General features: G+C 44.3%; 1 protein-coding gene across 6 annotated transcripts in view; it reads left to right on the top strand.

The window, feature by feature from the left end:
- Positions 1 to 22,815, top strand: part of LOC141126759 (transient receptor potential cation channel subfamily M member 2-like) — a 231,681-nt gene that overhangs the window by 55,195 nt on the left and 153,671 nt on the right. For all 6 annotated transcript variants that reach the window (XM_073612738.1, XM_073612736.1, XM_073612741.1 and 3 more), the window contains 3 exons: positions 630 to 790; positions 7,819 to 7,999; positions 8,956 to 9,011. In XM_073612738.1, the coding sequence (XP_073468839.1) occupies positions 630 to 790; positions 7,819 to 7,999; positions 8,956 to 9,011 (398 nt within the window). The remainder of the gene's footprint in view (positions 1 to 629; positions 791 to 7,818; positions 8,000 to 8,955; positions 9,012 to 22,815) is intronic.

Genomic DNA, 22,815 nt, shown 5'->3' on the forward strand with positions numbered 1-22,815 from the left:
TCCAGGTCGCGGATGGCTTCCCCGGCTTCTCCTCCCAGCCAATCAGATAGATTTTCCCCTCTGACAATCTGGTCTTAGGACCCATCTCCTGTCCTGATTGGCCAGGAGGAGAAGCAGAAAGAAAATAGTGAATGTTGATTCACTAATGTCATAAGTGGGTGGACTCAGGGTGCAGTGCTCTGCGCCCAGAGCTCGCCCTTTTTGAAGCCAATTAGAGCATCAGACTCTAATCATGTGCCTAATAAAAAAAAAAAGCCTTGTATAAATCTATGCGTCCGGTGCCCCGCAAGGAAATCAGGGGCAGGCGCATGGAGATTAGGGGGAGGCGCCCCTGTGCCCCTTATGGACCAGCTATCGCTGGTCTTCACCTGACTCTTACCACATGGTTGGAATAGCACAATTATCTAAAGTATCCTTGTATGCTGCAGCATTAACAGTACCCTTCACTGTAAACACCTGAACTCAAAAATCGTGTGCATTTTTTATTTTGGCCATACAGTTTAAGTAAGGAAGTGGGTGATAATATAGGTGGACACAGAGGATTACAGTGCAGAGAGTGAGATGACCCCAGGCACTAGGAGTACTCTATTTTTCCTATAGCTGATCTCTCCTCCTTTTCTTACATACAGGGGCCTGGATCATCACTGGAGGGACTCACGCTGGGGTCATGAAGCACGTAGGTGAGGCCATACGAGATTTCAGTAGAGGCGAAGAAGAATCTGAGATTGTCCTGATAGGCATTGCAACCTGGGGCATCGTCCACAACCGAAAATCACTGCTCAGTAAAGCGGTAAGTATACATATTCTACAGCATATAGAGTATTACTTTCATAGAAATACTCTGCACTAGCTGCTATCACTATAGGTTACAATTTGATCAGCTTTTTTTGTGACCTTTTCTTTATGGAACACAAGATTTAGGAATTAAGGGAAGCTACACATCTGTTATTCAGCTTAGAAAATCATTTTCCAATAAAATTGGGAGTTTGAATGAAAGTTGATCTTATGACACAATGCTGCTTGTGTATGGCAGCTATTAGCCTTTACAGTGCAGTATCTCTACGAATAAGCTCCGCAAGGAATGAAACGTGTTGCGGCTTGCAGCACCAGCTGGAACAGTTTGTGCATTGAGCTTTTGATTAGGTATACAAGGGGCTTCTCATGGAGAGGGCTTCCTTCATTTTCCTTTCATGTTCCATTCGGCCCCACATCCAATCAATAACCAAAGCCTGCCACCTCAACCTCTGCAGCATCTCTAAAATACGCCACTTCCCTTCCTAACCAATGACACGCCAAGCTCCTAGTTCACTCCCTGGTCATCTCTCACTTTGACTACTGCAACTCCCATCTCATTGGATTAGCTTTACATAGGCTACCCCCCCCCCCTTCAGTCCGCTATGAATGCTGATGCCAGACTCTTCCACCTTACCAGCCTCTCAGTGTCTGCCACCCCTCTCCGCCAATCCCTCCACTGGCTTCCGATCACCCAGTGAATTAATTTCAAAATACTAACAACTTAAAAAGCCATTCACAACTCGATCCCCAGCTACATCTCTAACCTAGTTTCAAAATACAAACCTAATTGTTCTCTTTGTTCCTCCCAAGACCTCCTGCTCTCTAGTTCCCTTGTCACCTCCTCCCATGCTCGCCTTTAGAACTTTTCCAGAGCCTCTCCCATCCTATGGAACTCCTTACCCCAATCCTACTATCTCCTACTCTGTTCACTTTTAGATGATCCCTGAAAACGCTTCTCTTCAGAGAGACCTACTCCCCCCCCCCCCCCCCAACAACTGTATTTCCACATTCTCCATCAGCTCATTCCCCAAAGTTGAGACCTTTTGTATCTATTGACCCTCCCTCTTTGATTGTAAGCTCTGAGGAGCAGGGCCCAATGATTCCTACTGTATTAAATTGTATTGTAATTGTACTGTCTGTCCTTATGTTGTAAAGTGCTGTGTAAATTGCTGGCACTACATAAATCCTGTATAATAATAATTTTCTTTTGTTTTAGGCCTCATGCACACTGGACGTTTTTGGACGTTTTTACAGCTGCTGTTTTTGGCTTCAGATGTTTTTTTCTACTGTCAATAAACTCTCCAGCATGTTATCCTATGTGTACACGCACACATAGGCTGTTATCAACTGTTTTTGGCTGGGGGGTGTTTTGGCTGTAAAAAAAAGAAAAATAGTGGGTACTGAGAGGAGTTTTTCAGCTGTAAAAATGCTCTAACGTCAAAAAAAGCCAATATGGCATCCTATGGCAGCCAGCAGATCCTGTGATTGGCAATATGACTTTTAATACACTTACACTAATGCCGCGTACACACGAGCGGACTTTACGGCAGACTTTGCCCGGCGGACGGGATTTGGTTGGACAATTCGATCGTGTGTGGGCTCCAGCGGACTTTGTTTTCTCAAAAGTTGGACGGACTTAGATTTGAAACATGTTTTAAATTAATCCGTCAAAATCGAGTCCGGTCGAAACATCTGCCGTCTGTATGCTAGTTCGACGGACAAAAAGCCACGCTAGGGCAGCTATTGGCTACTGGCTATGAACTTCCTTGTTGTAGTCCGGTCATACGTCATCACGTACGAATTCGACGGACTTTGGTGGATTGTGTGTAGGCAAGTCCGTTCATTCAGAAAGTCCGTCGTAAAGTACGTCGAAAAGTCCACCGGGCAAAGTGTGCCGTAAAGTCCGACCGTGTGTGCGCGGCATTAGTGGGCTGCTATGCCCTCTCCTGAAATCCCTCATAAGCTGCTCAACTAAGATCTTAGCTGTGTAGCCTACTCTGTACCGTGCAGCCTTTCCTTGAAAACTGTCATGTCAGCTCCTCCCAAGATTTGTGATTTCCATTCAATCCAATGAAGATTTTATAATTCACTTGTTCCAGCAGACCATTGGGGTTCACCCGGAGTAAGTGCACTTTGAGCTAAGAAGGTTTAATCATAGCCCCCAGATCTGTAATACCACAAAATCCAGGCAGAGCTGCTAATAATTCATACCAGTCCTTAGATGTGGCGGCTGCATTTGTTTTCTATTTTTTTTTTTCAGGCTAAGAACATTTTCAGCAAGTATAGAAAACAATCTCAAAAAAGACCAACATTTTTAAAAAAAAAAGTTTTTCTTTTTTTTCTGTTATAAAATTTTGTTTTCTCTTTCACTGACCAGCACTGATGAGCTGGCACTGATGGGCACTGATGAGGTGTCACTGATAAGGTGGCACCGATGGGCACTGATGGGGAGGCACTAATATGTAGAATTGATGGGCACTGATATGCAGCACTGATGGGCACCGATAGGCTACACTGATATGCAGCACTGATGGGCACTGATAGGGGGCACTGATAGGTGGCACTGATGGGCACTTATAGGTGGCACTGGGCACTGATAGGTGGCACTGATGGGCACTTATAGGTGATACTGATAGGCGGCACTGGGCCATGATAGGCAGCCCTGATAAAGAGGTACTGACTGGCATTGCTGATGGGCATCTGTGAAGGGCACTGACAGGCGTTACTGATGGGCACTGATTGGCACTTTGATAAGCACTGATTGGCGATTTGGGTGGGCACTGACTGGCAGCTGATGGGCACTGATTGGCATTGTGGTGGGCACCTCTGATGGGGGCTGCACTGATAATCAATGTGCTGATTACCAGTGCACACCCCCCTCTGAAAGGAGAGCCGCCGATTGGCTCTCCCTCTCAGCGTGAACCATGGAAACTGCTTACTGGCACTTCCTGGTTCACTTCCGTCAGAGGCTCTTTACCGCAATCCAAGATGCGGTGTGTCAGACTGACACACCACACCACCGATCGCCATGCTGCGTGCCCCCGTGGGCACGCGTTGGCTTGTTATCCTGCTGGATGTCATATGATGCCCATTCAGGATAACGGAACCACTTCCCGGCCGTCATTTTGCTATAGGCCAGACGGGAAGTGGTTAAAAACGATAATGCAGTACCCGTGGGCCCCCATACCCTTTTTATGGCCAATAACTTGCATATAAGCCTTCAAAATGGGGACTTTTGATTTTTCATGTTCGGGTCTCATAGACTTTAATAGAGTTCAAACTTTTTCTCTGTTCGGGAGTTCTGCTCTAAATCAAACCAGGGGATGTTCGGTCCATCACTTCTATTGCTTTCGCTCATACGAACAAATTGGATGAATGTAACATTATCTTGCTATAAAACCAGTAAATCCAGTTATTTTTTCACTATTATACACAAAATTTTAAAGTGGGTGCTGTTCATGAATGGTTACTTGATCCCAGGAGTTGCCATTTTCAATCTGTTGACTAGCCCTCACATTTCTTCCAAAGTGCCATGAGCTGATGTCAGACATTATTCTAGCAGAAGGTAATGTTATTGACTGCAGAACTCTTTTTCTCCCACAAGATGGTAGTAGCAAGCGTGCTTTGTTTAGCTTGTAACTGACTTTGGGCTGTGCACTCTGGGAGCTGTGTGGAGGAGTATCCGAGCCTTGGCCCTCACTGGGAAGCCAACTATAATACCCAGTGATATCTGACAGCAGGAGGGGTCTCATAAAAAGGAAAGCCTGGGAAGTAGCCAGGGGAGTTGGGGAGCACACCAACCGGTGAGAGGAAGGGATAAGAAGTACTATGCTATTTTGTGCTTGCTGAGCTGTTCCTGTGCTAAAATTCGCTGGACACTCCTACATCTGGGAGCTAGGAGGGTGCATTGGTCACAGTTCTATGCATTATCAGCTGTTCCAGTGCTCACCCTGAGATGCTTGCTGCTGATCTAGACCGCCATAGCGCAGATCTGCTGAGGAGTCCCCAAGAAGGTCGCCATCTCACTGGCTGCCAGTATCGGTCAACTATGGAAAACAAAGGGGGGGCCCACCTCCGGTCATCTAATCAGCTGCCATCAGAGAACTACAGAGAAATTAAGTAGTGAGAGGGTCACAGACCCACTGTTAAGTTACATTAATTTACAAATAGATTACATTGATAGACCCCACTCCTGCTGTTGATTAAGCTTCTCATGCTGTATAGGCCGGGCACAACACAATCCAGTTATTTTATCTGCTTCCCAACATGCTGATTTTGTGCATAATACCATCACATCTGACTACTGCAACTTGCCCACCCTTCCCTAACTAGTGCCACCAGGCATCTCAGACCTCCAGAGCCAGACTGCTAGTTTTAAACATGTGCCTGTGTTACACCCTAGCATCCTGTGAGTGCATTCCTTTTTGATTTTGATTTTAATACTTAATAAATTGACATACTTAGATGGTTGCACCTTCTCCTTCTTCTCCGCATCTCTTAGCACCTGGCTGCTGCATCTGGGTCCCTATTCTTCTAAGTATTCATATGCACCTAAGGAGTTCCTTCCTTCCTTAACACCAGTCTACTAGATACATTACTGCAATACTCAGTTCACTGACATAAATCCACTACCCAGCACGCAATATTCTTTAAGGGCCTCAACATAGCCAGTAGAAGATCCCCCAGAAAGCCTTAAACCATTTTAACCCAAGGGCAGATTTATGTCTAACTGTTGCTTTTTTGCAAGCCTAAACCTAGCCCCTTTGTTTGAGAGCTCTCAAGTGGCATAGTTGACAACATTGTTACTCTTGTTTAGTCACTTGGGGTGATTTATCTCATACGGAGAGCTACTGTTTATGCCTTTGGGGGTCACAGTATATGCTGGAGTCTGAAGTTTCTATAAGAGGACCTATGAAGTCAATTATTCGGTCATTATTGTGTTCATGCTGATTGATGTTCACGTGCCAATATATTCTGCTATACCTTTATGATCTTAACCTGCCAATACAGTCTGCTTATCTTTTCTAGAGTTGTGAGTCCAATTCTTCTGTGCCTGTTGAGGTTTACAGTATACAATGGTATACTGGTGGTGTCAGTGAGGGTGATGCCTCACCTAAGGCTGGACCAGAGCAGAGGACCAAAATTACTAATAGCTCCTCCTGGGTAGCGCTACATTATTAATGTTTTCTTGTGCCTCCTGTTCCAGAGAACCAGACTCTGAACAACACCATGATCAGGATGACCAGGTGATGTCTGCTACTCTGCCTCTCTGATGCAGTGGCAAAGCATTCTGCTAACAGCCTAAAGCATGGTCTGTCTCACAAAATGTCCTCTCCACATCTGCCTCGACCCCGGGAACAGACTTTTCTTTTCTTCTCCACAGAGCTCTATTAAAGCTGGGATACGTAGTCCAAGAGCCAATCTGTAATACAGGCTCAGTCTTTCCTGGGAACTACATTCACCACAAGTTTCAGTTCCTCCCAGCAGGCACTTGTTGTCCCAGAATGCACAGCAGTTTATATCCCCTTCCTCTGTGTACTCTGTCAGCCAATTACAATCCATCCAGCATACATATCGGCTCACCCAAAACGGCAGCCCCCAATGTGGAGAGGAAAATACATAGCTGAGTACAAATACATTGTTTATGGTCTAAGTGAACACTAAGTGAAAAGTGAACTGTGCGGTGATACTATAATCATAAACACATGCACTATAAAATTGATATATAAAAATATGTGCTGACAAAAAATGTATACAATTACTAATAAAGTGACAGTGATTAGTCCCTGATAAGTGCCATACTGTGCAAAATTCTTGGTAGCAACCCCACTGAATAATAGCATCTCTTCAGCCTATGCTGACAATCAGTCACCTGAAATACTGCGGTTAGATGGCTCTGATGTAATGCAGTTCAGAAGGCAGAAAGGATGACTCTAAATCATGGTAGGTGGGATAAAAGCATGGAGATGTAGACCATCAATTCAAACCCAAAAGACAATATGGTGAAGTACTGTGGAGAAAGATATCACTTGCGCATCACAGCGCTACTCACAAGATTCAGGGTTGCAATCAGGCATATCAGAAAAACTTCCGCGATCGCCGCTGTAAGCCTGCGTTCCACGGGAACAGGAAGAAGTGTCACTGGTTGAATGTGAGCCGGATATTGCGTCGATGCGTTTTGCCCCTCCTCCAGGGCATCATCAAAGACATAACCTTTGATTTATGTCGTTGATGACGCCCTGGAGGAGGGGCGAAACGCGTTGACGCAATATCCGGCTCACGTTCAACCAGTGACGATTCTTCCTGTTCCCGTGGAACGCAGGCTTACAGCGGCGATCGCAGACGTTTTTCTGATATGCCTGATTGCAACCCTGAATCTTGTGAGTAGCGCTGTGATGCGCAAGTGATCTCTTTCTCCACAGTACTTCACCATATTGTTTCTCCTTGTCTTTTGGGTTTGAATTGATGGTCTACATCTCCAAGCTTTTATCCCACCTACCACAATTTAGAGTCATCCTTTCTGCCTTCTGAACTGCATTATATCAGAGCCATCTAACCGCAGTATTTCAGGTGACTGATTGTCAGCATAGGCTGAAGAGATGCTATTATTCAGTGGGGTTGCTACCAAGAATTTTGCACAGTAGTCCAGCTTATGACACTTATCAGGGACTAATCACTGTCACTTTATTAGTAATTGTATACATTTTTTGTCAGCACATATTTTTATATATCAATTTTATATGTTCAGCACGTACTCTCTAAGTGCATGTATTTATGATTATAGTATCACCGCACAGTTCACTTTTCACTTAGTGTTACATATACGGTTGTAGTACTTGCTTTATTTACCAGCGCTGTATGTATTTTGTTTTTTTTATTATTTAAGTATTAGTACTTTCCTTATAGCAGCGGCAACACTTTCACTCTATTTTGGTTAGTCACAAGCGCTGCATTTATATTTTTTCTCCATTAGCAAACCTGGCTACATTAATTTTCTCTTTTTGTATGTAAAATTTTTTGTAGGGGGGAGCTCCTGCCCTGTACCCCATGGATGAAGGATCACAGGGGAGGCTGTGCTGTCTGGACAACAATCACACACACTTCATACTGGTGGATGATGGGACACATGGATGCTATGGGGTGGAAATCCCACTGAGAACTCGTCTTGAGAAATTTATCTCTGAACAGACAATGCACAAAGAAGGTGAGGGGGGGATGACATGGGGGTTTAGCTGGCAAACCAGGCTGATTTGGTGACACAATGAAGAAAAATCGAATAGATTTTATGGCTTGGTAACTTGAAGGACAACTCATCAGTATTATCCAGTCTTGCCATTGTATTGTAGAGAGACATATCATAAGGACTGTTCAGTATTAATGTGTCCAAAACCACATTTTATTGATAGGTAGAATCTTGGGACCCCACAACTTCATATCTACTGAGCCTTCCCATAGTGAGGACTCCCCCAAAGTCCCCCCAAAGTTCCTTGTCCCGTTCTTACCCACCTTAGTGTGTCCTTTATTTTTGTTGAAATCTCCAAGCAAAGGGAGAGTGGGAGCCCTTCATGATGGCGCACCTTAGCAAGTCTGCAGATCCTTGTATAAGCCACAAACATCTCAGCTATACTTTATAGTGTATCTAAAGCCAAAATGTTTTTTTTTTTTTTTTTTTTTAGTAGGGGCTGGTTAGGTCCTCTGTCAGGTCTTATTTCACTCTGTGCCCCTACAGGGGAGATTCACTGCCTCTGTTTTTATATTGACCATTGTCTTGGAACAGAAAACAATAGGAAGTTCAGAATTTCAAGGCATTAAGTTCTGGTACCATCCTAAAGGGTTATCTCGCTCCTTAGAAAATCTAGAACAGTGGGACATTGAAAGAAAAAAAAAAAAACCTGAGTATGGTTTAAACATTCTCTACCCACCCTATCAAAAACAAAAAAAAAAGTTTGACATTAGATATATTTTATCTCTCTAGCATCCACCAGACAAATGTCAGTTCTGGGTTAAGTGATCTTTAAAAGGATATCAGCACAGATTATTAGTTTGAAATATTTATATGCAATGTGCTCACAGACTGACAAATTATGAAAGTAGCAGGAGGAATTATCCATGTCACAATAAACTGAGATGCATGTTTGTTATTTTCTTTCTTTATCTCAGGAACAGCCATTAAAACGGTGTGTGTGGTGCTGGAAGGAGGTCCCGGAACATTGGATGTAAGTTCAAAAATGCCCAACCAGGTCTATATTTGCTATATAGTAGATATAAATGCACTTTGTGAGCACCAAATGCCTTTGCAAGCTTACTTACTACCCTGTAAAAACAGCATCAAGATTCATGTCGGAATATACTGTACATGCCTCTTGTAGGTATAGAATACACGATAACCCCAGAGTTCAGCTTCTACTGAGAAGCCTATAAAACCTTATAAAGCTACAGTTAACCTTCCAATGCCCCCTGGACTTGGATCTAACCACTCTTATTTGTTTTCAATAAAGCTACGCACTACACATTGTAACTCTTTTGGATTCTATTACTCTGAAGACAGTTTACTGACTTTTTCATGGAAAAGCACATGGAAAAATGTGTCTCATTGCCATTTGGCAAGAACTATTTCCCTATAGGCCTAGACATAGCTTTGGATTTAGGTAGATAGGGCTATAAACTAGTCTTTTGGTTCCTGTCTGGCAAATACAATTTTTCTGATATCAGATTGGTGCTGGGAATTGTCTTGAGGTCTGCATGCATGTACTGGAAGCATATCTAATATAGACCACACTATTGATAAAGTTTCTGTGTACACATGAGTGATTGTACTGCATAGTTCTGTGTCTGCGTGTGTATGTGCTTATGTTGCTGCCATTTCCCATATCTTTGTATATATTGTGTACCCATCTAAAAGTCATGCAACACTGTACCCAAACTACATTTTCTTCCCACAATACAGCTTTCTTTTGGTGGTATTTGATCACCTTTGCTTTTTTTTTAAAAGGATTTTTATTGAGGTTTTACAGGGTTACATAGAGAAAAGAAAAACAGAGGAACTTAACATTTTTATAGAACACATTGTCAGTACATCAAACCACTGAGACAAGTATATTGTAAACAATCAAGTAATCGTTGTAGGTATATGTCTTTTTCCACGCCTTCTATATACACACAGGGAGTGTCCTATTGTAAACCGACTTGTCTGTATTTATATGTAGTTATCAATAAAAAAACAAAAAATTGGCATGGGTATGGGGTATTATATAATGTTCCATAGTATGCAGTGGGAATTTGTTCGTGTGAAGAGCTCCATACGAGATCTGAACGTACACCGACAATATCAACTCTCCCCCCGGCCACCCCGAAAGGGCTCTGACTGTGGCCGAAGGGGGAGAGTACAAATGTGTAGTGATGGTGCGAGAACGGTCGGTACTTCGTATTGTGGGAAGGGGCCCGTGTCAGTGGTAGAAGGGTCCCACGTCCCTAAGTATGTGATGTATAAACTGTCTCTGAGAGACCTCCAGGGGAGTGAATTCATCCGTATAGGTTTGGAGAGCTCTAGTTTGAGATGTGTATAAACCATATTGTGCAGTGTATTAAACAGAAGGTAATTGTGAGGTGGGGAAATATGAGAGGGGGGATAGGTAGTGGGAGGCGGAGGACTGTGGGATGGTTAATAGAGATATCCAGGGATTATCCTAGGACGTGGAAGAAGTAGTCCCATGCAAAGCGGATGTTGTGGACGACTCTTTAAAGTGAAACCAACAGGCCCAGGTTTCCCAGTACTTTCCCAGTACAACAGTGTTGGCTGGTCTCTGGATTGGTGTATGAGATTTTCCATTTCAGCCATTCTGTCAACCCGCTGTATCCATTCTGTAATCGTGGGTGGGGAGGTACTTCTCCAGTGTACCGGGATACATTGGTTGGCAGCATTGATGAGGTAAAGTACAATGGATTTGTTTGTATGTTGACCTAGAGATGGACGTGTAATGTAATAGAAATTGGGCGTGAGTATAATCGGGAGTGAAAGTGGTAATTTGGGTGATCAGGTGGTGTATTTCTAACCAAAATGGTTGTATGAGTGTGCATCCCCACCAGATATGGAGAAATGTGCCAGGAGCTGCATTACATCTCCAGCATAATGGGGAGAGACTGGGGTAAAACTTGTGAATCTTGTCAGGTGTTCTGTACCATTTTGAAAATATTTTAAATCTGCTTTCTTGTATGGAGACGTTAATTGAGCCTTTGTGAATACGACTGTATATGTGTCCCCACTCCTCTAGGTGTAGGTCTGATTCCCATTGTCTGACCAGCTTGTCTTCTTTAATTTTGTGTGTGGAGTACAGGAGCGAATACACAGTCGATAGTAAGTGTCTTTGGGGTATGAGTTCCCGGTACCAGAATGTATTGGGTTTAGAGTTTTGAAAAAAGTGTCTGATTTGTAGATAGTTATAGAACGGGATATGGAAGTCTGGGAAATAAGCAGTCATAGCTTGATATGAGAGTAGTTTTTCATTGTGAAAGAGTTGATGTGCTCTAAGACGTGCTCTGAGTGGTCCCATCATTGGAGAGCCTAAGGGTAGTCCCGGTTGGAATTCTGGATTGTCGTCAAGGGGAGTCATGGGTCCATAGGTAGTTTTCAAGTTTAATTTTTTGCATGCAGCTCTGAAATTTAGCATTGTAGCATTGAATAAAGGATGTGAGTTAAGTTCTTTTGGAACGTAAGAAGGACTAAGCCAAGGTATATTTGCTAGCGGGATTCTAGAAAATGCGTTCTCAAGTTGGATCCAGTCCTTTTCGTGTCCATGTAAGTGCCAATCTACTATTCTGGTCAGAAGACATGCCCAGTGGTATTTCTGGACATACATAGTTACATAGTAGGTGAGGTTGAAAAAAGACACAAGTCCATCAAGTCCAACCTATGTGTGTGATTATGTGTCAGTATTACATTACATATCCCTGTATATTGCGGTCATTCAGGTGATTATCTAATAGTTTCTTGAAGCTATCAATGCTCCCAGCTGAGACCACCGCCTGTGGAAGGGAATTCCACATCCTTGCCGCTCTTACAGTAAAGAACCCTCTACGTAGTTTAAGGTTAAACCTCTTTTCTTCTAATTGTAATGAGTGGCCACGAGTCTTATTAAACTCTCTTCTGCGAAAAAGTTTTATCCCTATTGTGGGGTCACCAGTACAGTATTTGTAAATTGAAATCATATCCCCTCTCAAGCGTCTCTTCTCCAGAGAGAATAAGTTCAGTGCTCGCAACCTTTCCTCATAACTAAGATCCTCCAGACCCTTTATTAGCTTTGTTGCCCTTCTTTGTACTCGCTCCATTTCCAGTACGTCCCTCCTGAGGACTGGTGCCCAGAACTGGACAGCATACTCCAGGTGCGGCCGGACCAGAGTCTTGTAGAGCGGGAGAATTATCGTTTTATCTCTGCAGTTGATACCCCTTTTAATTCATGCCAATATTCTGTTTGCTTTATTAGCAGCAGCTTGGCATTGCATGCCATTGCTGAGCCTATCATCCACTAGGACCCCCAGGTCCTTTTCCATCCTAGATTCCCCCAGAGGTTCTCCCCCCAGTGTATAGATTGCATTCATATTTTTGCCACCCAAATGCATTATTTTACATTTTTCTACATTGAACCTCATTTGCCATGTAGTCGCCCACCCCATTAATTTGTTCAGGTCTTTTTGCAAGATTTCCACATCCTGCGGAGAAGTTATTGCCCTGCTTAGCTTAGTATCGTCTGCAAATACAGAGATTGAACTGTTTATCCCATCCTCCAGGTCGTTTATGAACAAATTAAATAGGATTGGTCCCAGCACAGAACCCTGGGGAACCCCACTACCCACCCCTGACCATTCTGAGTACTCCCCATTTATCACCACCCTCTGAACACGCCCTTGTAGCCAGTTTTCAATCCATGTACTCACCCTATGGTCCATGCCAACGCACCTTATTTTGTACAGTAAAAATTTATGGGGAACTGTGTCAAATGCTTTCGCAAAATCCAGATACACCACGTCTACGGGCCTTCCTTTATCTAGATGGCAACTCACCTCCTCATACAAGGTTAATAGATTGGTTAAATACATAGATTGGACATCTGGTAGGCTTAAGCCACTTTGCAAATTGGGAAGTGTCAGCCTCTCCCAACTCAATCTGGGTGGTTTGGATGTCCATATGAAAGTCCTGCATAGCCGTTTGTATGTTGAGAAGAAAGATGGAGGGAGTTTAATGGGGATGGCTTGAAAAAGATATAAAAGTCTGGGCAAAATATTCATTTTTAAAATAGCTATTCTTCTAAACCATGAGAAAGGTCCTGCATGCCATTTGTGCAGCTCTCCTTGGATGGTTTGTAGGATAGATTGAAAATTCTGGGAGTATAAATCAGTTAGTTTGGTAGGTATTTTAATACCCAGATAAGTAATGGCATGGGCTTCCCAGTTGAATGGGAAATTGTTCTTGCATTGTGCAACTAATGTGTTTGGTAGAGTTATGTTCAGGGCTTTTGATTTAGAGAAATTGATTTGCAAATTCGAGAGAGATTTGAAAAGTGAGAAGTCCTGAAGCAAATTAGGGATAGTATTTATCGGGTCAGTTAGGAAAAGTAAGATATTGTCTGCGTAGGCAGCTATTTTATAATGTTTGTGATTGATCTCAAGACCTTTGACGTCCTGATTCTCTCTAAGTTTATGGAGTAGGGGTTCCATGGTGAGTATGAAAAGTAACAGAGACAGGGGGCAGCCCTGTCTAGTACCATTGGACACGGAGAAATCGTCCGACAGGCGACCATTTACCCTAATTTTGGCTGTGGGGTGGGAGTACAAAGCTAGAATCATCTGCAGCAGGCGGTGAGGTATACCTACGGCACAAAGTGATTCCTCCATATAATCCCAGGCCATCCTGTGGAACGCCTTCTCCGCGTCCAAGGATAGAAAAAAGCCCTGAGTAGACGTAAATGAAAGCCAATGGTGGATATTGAGAGCTTTTGTAGTGTTGTCCCTGGCCTCCCTGCCAGGGACAAAACCAACTTGGTCCAAGGAAACTAATCTGGGAATTAGGGGAAGGATGCGGTTGGCCAGCGCTTTGGTGTAAATGTTCACGTCCGTGTTGAGAAGTGAAATGGGGCGGTAATTTGATACCAATGTGGCGTCCTTGTTAGGTTTTGGTATAAGGGTGATATGTGCCTCCAGGATGTCCTTGTGGGCTGTACTGGAGGGATTTAAGTTGTTGAATGCCTTAACTAATTGTGGGATAAGTGTGTCTGGGAATGCTTTATAATACCCGACCGTGAGGCCGTCCGGTCCTGGGCTCTTGCCCGACTTTAATTGCTTCAGAGCCTGTAGGGTCTCTTCTATTGATAATGGTGAGTCTAGTTCTGTGGATTCTTCAGCAATTAGGGGAGATGGAGTGTGGTGTTTTAGGAAATCTTGGAGCATTGCCCTCCTTTCATTTGTGGTGGATTGTATTTGTGGAGCGGGCAGATTGTATAATTTAGAAAAATATTGCACAAATTGATTAGCTATATCATCTGAGGTTGCAAAGGCTTTCCCTGTGCTGTCTTTAATCATGTGAATGGTGTTTGTCGCTTTTCTAACCTGTAAGGCTCTAGCCAACAGCCTCCCTTATTTATTACCAAATTCATAGAAGACCTTTTGGGTCAGGGTGTATTTACGTTTTACTGATTTATGTAATTCTTCTAACAGTTCTTCCCGGGTTTGTATCAACTCTGTCAGGGCCTCAGTTGCCATAGTGGCTTTGTGTTTTTGTTCTAGTGTGGATATGCGTTTAGTTAAATCTTCAATGCAAACTTTCCTAAGTTTAGTCCTTTTGGGGGCCAGGGATATGAATTCACCCCGAATGACGCACTTGTGTGCAGCCCATACTGTTTCCGGAGAGGATTCTTCCTGAATGTTTTCTGAAAAGTAATGTGCAAGGGTTGTAGATATGAGCTGGGTGGTTTCTGGATCAGTGAGAAGGGAATTGTCAAGGCGCCAGATGTGCGACCTGACCATTGTCATTGGTAGATTCAAGGTCATTGTAATAGGATTGTGATCCGATAGAATCATCGGTTCAATAGTAGCTTTCGTGAGATAGGAAAGGTCATTTTGGGAGATAAAGAAGTGGTCAAGTCTCGAGTACTTGTTATGTGGCGGAGAGAAAAAGGTGAAGTCCTTATCTTTAGGGTGTAACGTGCGCCATGTGTCATGTAGTAACATGTCGCTGAGTTGTGATTTAATCGCACGCAAGGCTCTGTATGTCAATGAGGATAATCCGTTGGATGTATCAATTGGGGGATTCAGGGCTACATTGAAATCTCCAATGATTAACGTGCCCGACTGGAAATTTAACAGATGTTGGAATGTTTTTTGAAAGAACGTAACTTGTTGAGTATTTGGTGCGTAGATTTTGACTAAGGTGATGGGTCTCTTATGAAGCGTGCCTTTTAAAAAGAGGTATCTACCTAGTGGATCCCTTTGGACCTCCGTTATGAGTAATGGGCATTGTTTGGATATCAAAATGGAAACCCCCTTGGACTTGGCATCTTTATTTGGTGCATGGTATACTGTCGGATAGTGCTTGTTGTGCATTTTGGGAATGCTGTCTGTTCTGAAATGGGTTTCCTGAATAAGTGCGACATGTGTTTTGGATTTCAGCTAAGAGGATAGCAATTGAGATCTCTTTTCAGGTGTGTTGAGACCTTTTATGTTTATGGAACATAGCTTGAGTTGTGTGTGTGGTGGAGACTTGTCATATGGTGAAGTGGGCGTACCCATTCCCTCCGCCAGGAAGGGATGTGTAGGTGGGGTAGGGGGTAGTTAGGAATGGGGGTAGAAGGATAACTCGGGGTCTAAGATAGACTTAGGTCAGACTTATCTAGTATGTCTGTATTACCGATGAGGTGGTGGGGTACTTATCCTCCCACCTCGGAATCGGGGGAATCGGTATTGTACAGAGCGGAGACAGTGTGCACCTCACTAAAGGTGAGACAGCACCCTTTTCCGCTACTGTGTGGGGGTCGGCCCAAGCCGTACACGGAAGTGTCCGCAAATCAAAGGGATACCTGCCACCATTCGACCGTGAGTGAAGATGCAGGAGGTATCTGACATTTACAAAGGTAGGTGTGAGGGATAGGGGTTAAGCATATGTCAAGAGTATAACAAGTATATTAAGTATATCAGATGACGGAAGTCCTATTGTAGGGCGACTAGTTCCAATTTATCTAGAGGAGGAGTGTTAAATGAACCGTCTGTGGGTGCAAACCATAAGTGATGTGAATTTTGAGAATTCCATCGAGTTGCCATTGTACCTAGGGAGGCTAACAGTGGGAAGTCCAGCGAGATAACGGGTGGGTATCTCTAGTTTGTCGTGAATGTTGTATCGTAACAAAAGACTGATATAATATTTACGTAGATAAAATGCATGTAGAAAACGCAACTTAAATGCATTACATTTTGAGTGGATAAATCGGATACCATACCGTATGTAAAGATAATATACTGCGGGTGAGTTCAGTACTTGAGTTCTTGAATGGAGAATAATATGTAAGAGAGAGGCAATGTATATACCTTTGTAAGTTCTCACCGGCATTGAAAAAGTTCGTCGGGGACTTGAAAGATGGTAGCGGCAACGGCAGAAATACATGTAACTTGTTGTTGTCCATTTAAGGAAGAGGAGTAAACGCAGGGGTCTGAGAGGTGTCTCGGAGTGCACAGGAGAGTTTGCAGTGCCATCACGTTTGGTGGGAGTGTCAGCCAGCTTGGTGCACGTAGTGCTATGAAGGGAGGAAGATTCCCTTGATAAATCGTGGTTATCTCCATGCTGTATCATATCCTCAGTCGAAGTCCTGTAGACCCGATTCTAGACCAACCGTAAGTATGGGATTCCGGACCGTGATGTAGATCCATGGAGGTCAAGTCTGTGCTTGTCAGGTGGTGGCAGAAGATCTCCTGTGTGTCTTGTGAAGAACACACGAGAGTAGTCCTGAATATCGTGGGATTTCCTGCAGAGTGTGGAGTTTGAGGTAAGTTGAGGAGAGCGTTGGTACAATCATACATGGTGGGCGGGACTTCAGCCACTGGGGGTTATGGGGATCATAGTTTAAACTATTCGGTGGGCCAACATTGCGGGTGGTAAATGGGAGCGCTGTCAGAGAGGTCTGAATGAAGCGGTCGTATATATTTGGGAGGAGCACCTAAGCCCCTAATAAAGTTCCAAGGGTGTCCTGTTGCAAGTAAAGTCCAAGTAAAAACAATGAAACATAACCTATTAAAACTAAAACAAGCCAGACAGGGCTAAACTCTAGTGCCATCACACTGATAAATCAAGAAGGATGTTAGCGATCCCTCCTGGCTCTCCTTGAACTGGAAGAGCTGAAGGGGTTAGGGCCCTGGTATGTGCCTCGGGAGGCTTGACGGTTGCCTGGAACCGAGGGAGAGCATCTCCTCCGGTGCCTTGATGCCTGCGCCTCCATTGGTTCCTCCGCTGGCTGTTCTCTGCTGACTGCCAAATGGCGGAAGCCGGCATACCAGTTCGGTACCTCCACCCGAGGGATGTTTAGGGTATCGCAGAACTGTGTAAGGTCTTCTGGCACCTTTAGAAGTGCGGTGCGTCCCTGTGAGGTGGCCGAGAGGCAGAAAGGGAATTTCCATTTGCATGGAATTCCCTGAGTGCGGAGAGCGTCTAACAAGGGTCTCAGGTCTCGGCGATGCTGTAGTGTTATCCCAGGAAGAGATCTTGATAGATTTGAATCGGCTTCCCTTCATGTACGATCTGTGGCTTGTCTCTGGCTTGTCTAAGAACTTCCTCCTTTAATTTAAAATCAACTATGCAGCATACGATGTCCCTAGGAGGACCAGTATCTCTCCCTCTGGGTCTCAGCGTTCGGTGGATCCTCTCTATCTTAATGGGGGTCTGTGGTGGTCTGTTTAGGAGCTTGTTAAAGAGGCTAGTGACTGCTGGTACTATGTGATTTCCCTCAATCGTTTCTGGGATTCCTCTGACCCGTAAGTTGTGGCGTCTGCCCCTATTGTCGAGATCTTCCAGGTGTCTTTGCATTTCCCTCATCTGAAGGGTGTGAGTATCAACATGATGAGTAGTTTTACGGAGCTGGGTGTCATGGTGCTCAGTTGTCTTTTCCACCGCTAGTACCCTGTCAGTGAGCTTGTGTATATCCAGTCGTTCCGAGATAGCCACTGATCCTTTTTATCAGTGGCAATGGTTCGTAGATCATTGATGTTTAAGTGTGGCAATGGGGCATCTTCTATGCCCTCCCTATCTGAGGAGATTGCCTGAGGTGAGGATGAGGGCATCCCTGACAGTGAGGGAGCTAGGGTCTGTGACTGCTAATGGCGGGCGGAAGCCGCATTCCCCCAACCCGAACGGAACATTTCAGGTATGTGTCCCTGAGATCCTGGTTGTTCCTGGGGGAGCGGGAACGGGAGGTGGAAGAGTTCCTTGAAGCAGTCCCCATCACACCAGCTTGATTTGGGGTGTTTTTACCTCAGTTAGGCTGATAACAGGTCGTGAGGTAGCAGGAGCCTCAGAGTTAAGCGGCCATCTTCATGACCTTTGCGGTTTTTAAGACTGACCATTTTGAAACAAAAAAACTGATGGGCACTGCATAGTTGGCAACATTGCAAAAAAAAAAAATTCGGGACACTTTTTTGCATGTAGGCGGAGCCTGCTATAATTAGGGGGCGTGGCATTCATTTGTAGGCGGGTCATACTGTAATAGACAAATGCGGCGGAAAATAATGGGCGTGGCTTGAGCGGAATAGTGGGTGTGTCTTAAATGGGCGTGGCTCGGAAGAGGTGTGGTATGAGATGAATGAGGGATGGAGGGAGAAAGAAAGAGAGTGAGAGAAAGAAAAAGAGAGAAAGAAAGAAAAAGAGAGAAAGAAAGAGGGATGGAGTGACAGCAGGTCCAGATCCTACACAACAGTAGAAATATATGTATTCCAGAAAGTTTAACAAATCAGCAGATAAAGATACTCCAAACACCTGGTGTTGGCGCTTCAATCATCCCGGCACCAAGGTTGTTATGGTGTCAGGATGATTGAAGTGCATTATTTCTATTATTACATTGTAATATAAAATGAAATTATTTAACTCACCATAATGCAGAATCAGTGGGAACCCTGAGCGTGTCACTAGCCACGTCACCTGCCACCAGATGCCATCAGGTGTCCCCAGCGGAGTCCCCCCTTACATCAGACATTGCAGCGGAGTCCCCCCTTACATCAGACATTGCAGTGGAGGGGAGGGAGAATTTTTTTTTTCCCCCTCAAACAGAAGCTGGGAGCACTTTGACTTACCGAGTGACACACTAGCTCCCCCCACACGGTGCTGACTGTTCCCTGGTGGTCCCGGCCTTGGGCTCCCCCTGACCTTTCACGGTCTCCTCCTCGGGGTCCCTCCCAGGCTGAGTCTGAGGTGCTGTGTAAACAGGAGGAGGCGAACCTCCTCCAAGTGAGAGTCTTGGCGTCCTGGCACTGACATAGCAGCAGCAGTCAGCGTGACACAGCGGCATGCACCTCCTCCCCCATCCATCCATGTGCTCCGACTACAAAGTAGCCACGCCCCCGCTTGCCATACTTGGCAAATCAAGGCAGGCAGAAAGAGCATGTGTCCTCCTTGTCCAATAGAAGACAAGGAGGACAAAATGAGGCGAGGGGGGACGCTCTGGAGTAGGGGAGGATACGAGGCTGCGGCGATATAATAATTAACGCTTTTATTGCCCACATTTTTTTTCCGATGCTCGGGACAAGTGGCAAAATTCGGGACAAATAGCGGCAAACAATAAAATCGGGACGAGGCTCCAAAATTCGTGAATGTCCCGGGAAATTCGGGACTATTGGCAACTATGGCACTGATAGGCAGCACTGATGGCACTGATAGGCAGCACTGATGGCACTGATAGGCAGCACTGATGGCACTGATAGGCAGCACTGATGGCACTGATAGGCAGCACTGATGGCACTGATAGCTGGCACTGATAGGCAGCACTGATAGCTGGCACTGATGGGCACTGATAGGTGACACTGATGGGCACTGATAGGTGGCACTGGATAGGCAGCACTGATGAGGAACTACTGATAGGCATTTCTGAGTGGCACTGATTGGCACTTTGATGGGGCACTGACAGGCAATACTGATTTGACACTTTTTTGGACACTGATTGGTACTGTTGTGGGCACTGATCAGCACTGTTGTGGGCATTGACAGGAGTTTATAGGGGGGGGACAGGCTGGCAGGTGATGGGCACTGATTGGCAGCTGATGGGCACCTTTTGATGGGGGCTGTGCTGATAATCAATGTGCTGATTATCAGCACAGACCCCCCCCCTCTGACAGGGAGAGCCGCCAATCGGCTCCGCCTGTCAGCGTGAACCAAGGAAAGCCGTTTACCGGCACTTCCTGGTTCACATAATGATCAGCTGTGATTGGTCACAGCTGATCACATGGTAAGAAGCCTCTGTACTCCTCACTTTTTAAAGATTGTAGGATGCGTTAATGTACTTTCTTAGCCACTATGATACACTGTACTTCCTATGAAAACCCCTGATGAAGGAGAATACAGTCCATCTCTGAAACGTCATTGGGTTTAGGATTGTGTATCATGTCTTTCCGCTAAACGTTTGTACTATACTATGCATCCTTCCATATGTGTTTATTCTTTATTTATTATGTGTTTTCTTAATGTACAATAAACTTTATAGTTTTCTATATATTTTTTGTTATGGTAGTGCCTTTAAAGTCCCACCCATAGGGGGTTCCTCCATTTCCATATCTATTTGGGATGTGGCACACCTTTGCTACAAGCAGTTTTATTTGGATATCCTTTTTTCATTAAGGTTACATCACATCATCTCCTCACTGCTTGCACACCATGGACTGGGGAGGTGAGGGGACCCATCAACAGACAGAAAACTCCTAGGAATCCTAGGACTTCTTGGAACAGTGGCAATGCTGGGGGGTTGATGGGATCAGTGGCAGTGGTGGGGGGTGGGACTAGTTAGGAGGCAGTACACTGTGGCAAATTCTGAATCATGTGGAGCGAAGCTGGAAATCTTTGGCAAGTATATAGTGGGGGATTCTACACTGACCACCAATCTAATGAGGAATTTACAATGACCACCAATATGAGGGGAGATTTACACTGACCACCAATGAGAGGGCGGATTTTATGCCACCCACCAATATAAAGAGGGATTTCTACACTGACACCAATGTAATAGGAGCATTTACACCAACCACCAGTGTAAGGGGGAATTTACACTGACAATCATTGTCAACGAGATTTGTACTGACAAGCAATGTAAGGTGACAATTTTACACCAACCACCAATGTTGGGGGGTGGGTTTGCACTGAACACCAGTATAAGGGCAATTCTGCACTTACCACCAATGTAAAGGGAAATGTACACTGATCATCAATGTAATGAAGAATTTACACTGACAACGAATGTGATGGAGGATTATACAGTACATCAACAACCAATAAAGGGGGATTTATACACTGGCCATCAATTTAAAGGGGGGGGGGTGTTACACTCACCACCAATTTAAATGGGGCTTCTACATGGACCACCAATGTAAGGGAGGATTCAAAACTGACCACAAATGCAAGTTTGGATTTTTTTTACTGCTTACCAATATAAAGAGGAGTTTCTACACTGGCCACCAATGTAAAGGGGATTTACACTGACCACCAATGTAATAAGAGCATTCACAGTAACCACCAATGTAAGAAGGGATTTACACTGGCCACCGATGTAAGGGTAAATTTGCTTACCATTGCAGAATGGGCTGATGTTAGGCTAAAAGACCAGCATAACCCTTTACCTCCCCAGTGGGCAGAATTCAGCAGAAGTGATGGTGGATATGACCTCAGAGGGCATGATATACATATGAATGCTGTCTCTATTTATATATGATTGCAGCGGCCTGCAGCTATTTACAAATTAATACTGTCGCTATTTACATATCAATGAAGGTTATTTACATGTAAACACAGGGTCTGCAGGTGAGTCATCTGTACATGGCAATAGGGCAGAGCTGGGCAGCATTAGTAACAGGACATCACACTGAGATATTGGGACACAGCATGGGACTAAAACTTCAAGGGACAAGGGAATTTAAACTGGGATAGTTGGCAAGTATGAAGCAGCTGCTTTGGGCCCCACAACATTGATGGGGCCCAGGGCATCTTCCCTTTTTGCCTTGCCTTAAAGACAACCCTGACCAACAGCAAACACTGAGATTGAACTGTTTATACCAACCACAATGTAATTTATGAACACATTAAACAAAATTGGTCCCAGGACAGAGCCTTATGGTACCCCACTTACTGCCACAGATCATTGAGAAGATACACTATTTATTACCACCTCTGGGCGCACTCCAGTTTTCTATCCAGGTACATACACTATTGTCAATGCCAACAGACCTCAGTTTGCAAATTAAACATTTATTGTTGTAACAAATGCTTTCTCGAAATCCAGATACACCACTTCCACAGGCATTTCTTTATCCATATTACAGCTCACCTCCTCCTAGGCCGTCAACAGGTTGGTCTGGCAAGAACAATCTTTCATAAATCTATGCTGGTTACTACTAATGATAGTATTTTCAACAGCCAATTCTTGGATATGGTCTCTTATTATCCCCTCCAATAGTTTACATAGTATTGATGTTAGACTGACTGGTCTGTGGTTTCCAGTTATATACTGTATATTGGCCCTTTTTTAAATATTGGGGAAACATTAGCTTTTCTCTAATGAGTTGGCACCACTACAGTTAGTAAACTGTCCTTAATGATTTGGAAACTTGGTTGGTTTGAGGGGTGGAAAAAGGGTGAGAAAGAGGGATTCAGGTCCTTGTACGCATTTATACAAGATGTACATCTTGACTTCTTTCAGATACTTTTATCTTTGTTATTCTTTCTATGCAGTCTGTAAAAATACTTCCAAACCTGCTTATTATTTATATCTTGATTGCATATGATTTTGTTTTGAT

Source organism: Aquarana catesbeiana, linkage group LG02 (genome assembly GCF_042186555.1).
Source record: "Aquarana catesbeiana isolate 2022-GZ linkage group LG02, ASM4218655v1, whole genome shotgun sequence".
Lineage (NCBI taxonomy): Eukaryota > Metazoa > Chordata > Amphibia > Anura > Ranidae > Aquarana > Aquarana catesbeiana.